Here is a 3,846-nt window from a genome sequence, read left to right on the forward strand (position 1 = left end):
GGTTTAAATCCGATATGTTTTAATCGGTTTTGTAAAATCATATGATTAAGTTTTGTAATGTTTTAAATGTGTATATGTAAATGGTAATTTTATACGAATGAAACCTCATATTTTTATAAATTTACACGTATTTTACGGAAGTACTATAGCAGTACTATAGCAGGATAGCAGGATATCGATTCCCTGTAGCAGGGGAATCGATTCCCCTCTTTGAATATGGAAAATTTTAACATTCGGATATTGTAGCAGGAATTGTTTATTATTGTTCATATGGTACTGTTCATATGTATTTTACTGTTTATAAATACATTTTTAATTGGATATTTTATACGAACCACAATTTAATATATATGTGGTATTTTCCTAAAATGAGTTCAAATGTTTTAATATTTTGTAAGAAAAAAGTTTTGAAAAGTCAATATGACATCTCAGACTCGTATTCGGGTCAGATACGGGTTGGGGGTGTTATATTACCCTAAAAATATATATGAGGTTGTATATGGTTAAAATTTTAGAAAACAAAAGGTTTAAATTTACTATAATAACTATTATATATACACTGTACACACATTGTTTGTAAATAATATAAAATAATCGCAATAACTCATATCTAACGAGATATAATGAAAATTATAGTGATATAGTAATAAAAAAAAATATTATTATTTTAGGAGATCTTACATTTGAGTAATTATATTTTATGGAATATGTATATTCTTGATTAATTATAAAAATTTTAAATATATATTATTTTATATTATTAAAAAATCCAAATATAATATACAAAAATTAATAAATTTACATTATATTATAATTTTGATCCCGGATAATCATATTCTTTCTCCATATAAACAACGAAATAATTAAAAGTCCATATACGACACCGTTTTCCATTTCAGAAAACAGTAAAAGGAATACAATGACGCGTACGGACAGGATTTGCACAGATCGTATCGAGAGATCAACTGTGGACATCGTCGAGTATGAAATGAAAGCCTTTGACTGCGCAAACTGATAAACCATTGTTTCAGAATCCAAACAGATCTCTTCTCTCCTTATCTCACTTACTTGGATTTCGCTATCCAAATCTCCCAAGGTAGGAATCTGATTCGTTAGATTTGATTCATTTAGGTCTGTTGTTTGTGTGTTTCTCTATATAAATCTGTAATTTCAGGTAAAAGTTAGGGGTTTTACTGTCGTATCTATAATTAGTGAATAGGATTGAAGTTGTGGTTCTTATAGATTGAATTTCCATTTGTACAGATCGAAGTGTTTTCTTTCTATGGTAAAGTTGACGCCTTTTTTGTAAAGCGAATTGTTTGGGTCATAAATTTTGTGAAAAAATCAATCAGAGTTTCATACCATTTTAGGGTTGAAAGAAATAAGTAATTCCCTCACTTCTCTGATGGCTGACTGACTTATTTTATATGGTGCAATTTTTCCAAGCTGTGTGTGTGTGTTTTTTTTTTTTTTTTTGCTGTAGTTTTGCTAATGATCTATTTCTCTATGATTTTCTCTAGGTACTGAAATGGCCGAATCAAAGCCGTTGAGGAAACCTGTTTTCACCAAGGTGGACCAACTTCGTCCCGGCACTAGTGGTCACACGCTTACTGTCAAGGTTGTTAGTACAAAAATGGTGTTGCAGAAGGCCCGTGCTGATGGTCCTCAAGTTCGTCAAACGCGAATTGCTGAATGCTTGGTTGGAGATGAGACAGGAATGGTTATCTTTACAGCCAGAAATGATCAAGGTATATTCTTTATAATTTCTCCTATTGCAGCTTTGTTTACGCCATATTATTACTTTTGTTTCTGATGGAGTTTTGACTTTTAGTTTTTGTTTGATTTTATTTCTCTCTTTTCCTTTTAGACGTGTAATGTTGCATTGGCTTCATAGAGTTTAACTTGCAGTCACAAAAGTAAATTGTGTTTGATTTGGTTATATGTTTTTATTGCATTCTGTATGTAAAGAAGTAATGATAAATATTTTGATAAAATTCTTTTAGCAGAGTTTATCTGACAAAGCGGTCAAAGTGTATGGAAAATCTCTATTGTAAACTGTTCTCTATACTTTAGTAATGTGTACTCTTCTCTTTTTAACTTAAAATTTGAAGTGAAGAAGTAACTCAACAACAGTCTTAATGGTTGCCATCAAAAGATGTTAAATTTAGACATCTATCAAAATTCTATTGTGTTATTGTAATGCTTTGCATGACACCATTTAAAAAAATAATATTTTAAAAACAATGTGAATAAAACCCAAGTTCTTGACAATTCCATGTAGCACCTCATCACTAGACCATCTTTCGGGCTTTTGACATGCATTTGTCCTTCCCCAACGACACCTTGTAAATCCCCTAAATTTACTCTATCCCTATTAAATGGTTCAACGCTAACCTCCAAAACCCTTCTCTCCTTAGCCCTCACCACCATCTTTTTTCTTCACCAAATGATCCTAAATGTTTCTCTCAAAACCATCTCCCAGTACCCTAACACACATTCCACCATGGGTCCTATCTTCTTCACTTAAAGGACTGTGGCAGTGTAAATGTCAACACATTGTTGATGATGGTAGCAACAGGATTAGATATGATGTTTGATCTGTGCCCTCTGTTGCTAAGAGTGAGCTGGAGTAACATAAATGCTAGATGTGCCATTCACTATCTCACTTGTAGAGTTGTAGTTACCAGCCACAGTTTATTAGCATAATCTAGCACCATAGTGCACATCTTAAATATACCGAATGGAAGAGAAATAGTCCTTTGACTACCTGGGTTTAGCTGGGTATTTTGGATGTATTCTCTGTGGCTGTCTTAATTTCCATTTACATCCATTCACTGCAAATATTATATGGACTCAGCTATGATGTTAAATTTTATTATGTTGCATTCCTGAACTCTGAGAGATTAAATTTGAGGTGTTAAGTGCTTTTTGCTGGCATAGTTTTACATGGAATTCGGTAATCCTTTGTTTTCCCATTTCTTAACAATTGGAACACCTCTTCTCCGAATTAATCTGAAGAGAAAGAGAAATTTCATATATATAGATCACACCCAATGATTATTAATATGCTTTCTTATCATTATATTCTTTTTGTGGTGTTACCAACTAGTCAAGGTGACAACTTGTTTTATTTGTTTCCGGTGTTAGCTAGAACTAACAGTACGGTCATTTTTTTCCAGTGGACTTAATGAAAGAGGGAACCACTGTAACATTTCGCAATGCGAAAGTTGACATGTTTAAGGGATCAATGAGGCTTGCAGTGGACAAGTGGGGTCGGGTTGAGGTAGCTGAACCTGCTAGTTTTTTGGTGAAGGAAGATAATAATCTTTCACTGATCGAATATGAACTGGTTAATGTTGTTGAAGAGTGACCCTTTCTAGATGGCTTGATCCAAGAATAAAATCGACGGCAGTACGCATGTTATTCCGATCTACACGACATCTCATCTTCAAAGAGGCTTCAGGAAGTTGAGTTTTAGGAAAGAATAAATCTGGAAGCTACTGTAAGTACTCGAAGTTGCTTGTTGTCTTCGCACCAAATCCAGCAGAACCTTTTCGGTTGGAGGTATTGTGATGGCTGTAAAATTTAGAGTTAAAAACAGCTAGCTTTTGGAACTTGCTTTCATGTGTTATTTACTTCTTTCTCTAGGCAGCAACTGTTATTTACTTCTTTCTCTAGGCAGCAACTGCTTTGGCTTCTATGTTATACTGGAGAAGTTTAATATGATGAAATGTACTGCATGCTTCTTTTACGTATTTTCTCTTTCTCGTCTAATTGTTTCAAATTACATCCTTTTACTTTGGTTTGTCAGAATTTGGTCCTCGATGTTAATTTAATCGGGGTTGA

The 3,846-nt window shown here is 33.3% G+C and overlaps 1 protein-coding gene across 2 annotated transcripts; it reads left to right on the forward strand.

Annotated features, from left to right (window-relative positions):
* The first annotated feature begins 948 nt into the window (after positions 1-948).
* Positions 949-3,592, forward strand: LOC120184690 (uncharacterized protein At4g28440-like). 2 transcript variants are annotated; one of them, XM_039189085.1, is made up of 3 exons: positions 949-1,096; positions 1,521-1,748; positions 3,180-3,592. In XM_039189085.1, the coding sequence occupies exons 2-3, from the start codon at positions 1,529-1,531 to the stop codon at positions 3,368-3,370; spliced, it is 411 nt and encodes a 136-aa protein (XP_039045016.1). In that variant the 5' UTR covers positions 949-1,096; positions 1,521-1,528; the 3' UTR covers positions 3,371-3,592. The 2 variants fall into 2 exon arrangements, with proteins under 2 accessions (XP_039045016.1, XP_039045015.1); XM_039189084.1 differs by having other exon boundaries at positions 951-1,099.
* Positions 3,593-3,846: the final 254 nt, after the last annotated feature.

Source organism: Hibiscus syriacus, unplaced genomic scaffold (genome assembly GCF_006381635.1).
Source record: "Hibiscus syriacus cultivar Baekdansim isolate YM2019G1 unplaced genomic scaffold, ASM638163v2 tig00112926_pilon, whole genome shotgun sequence".
Taxonomy (NCBI): Eukaryota; Viridiplantae; Streptophyta; class Magnoliopsida; order Malvales; family Malvaceae; genus Hibiscus; species Hibiscus syriacus.

Excerpts from the sequence above, each read along its gene's own strand:
- LOC120184690 (XM_039189085.1), top strand. The coding sequence starts at position 1,529 with ATGGCCGAATCAAAGCCGTTGAGGAAACCTGTTTTCACCAAGGTGGAC. Across the intron at positions 1,749-3,179 it reads TACAGCCAGAAATGATCAAG|TGGACTTAATGAAAGAGGGA; the intron begins GTATATTCTTTA and ends ATTTTTTTCCAG.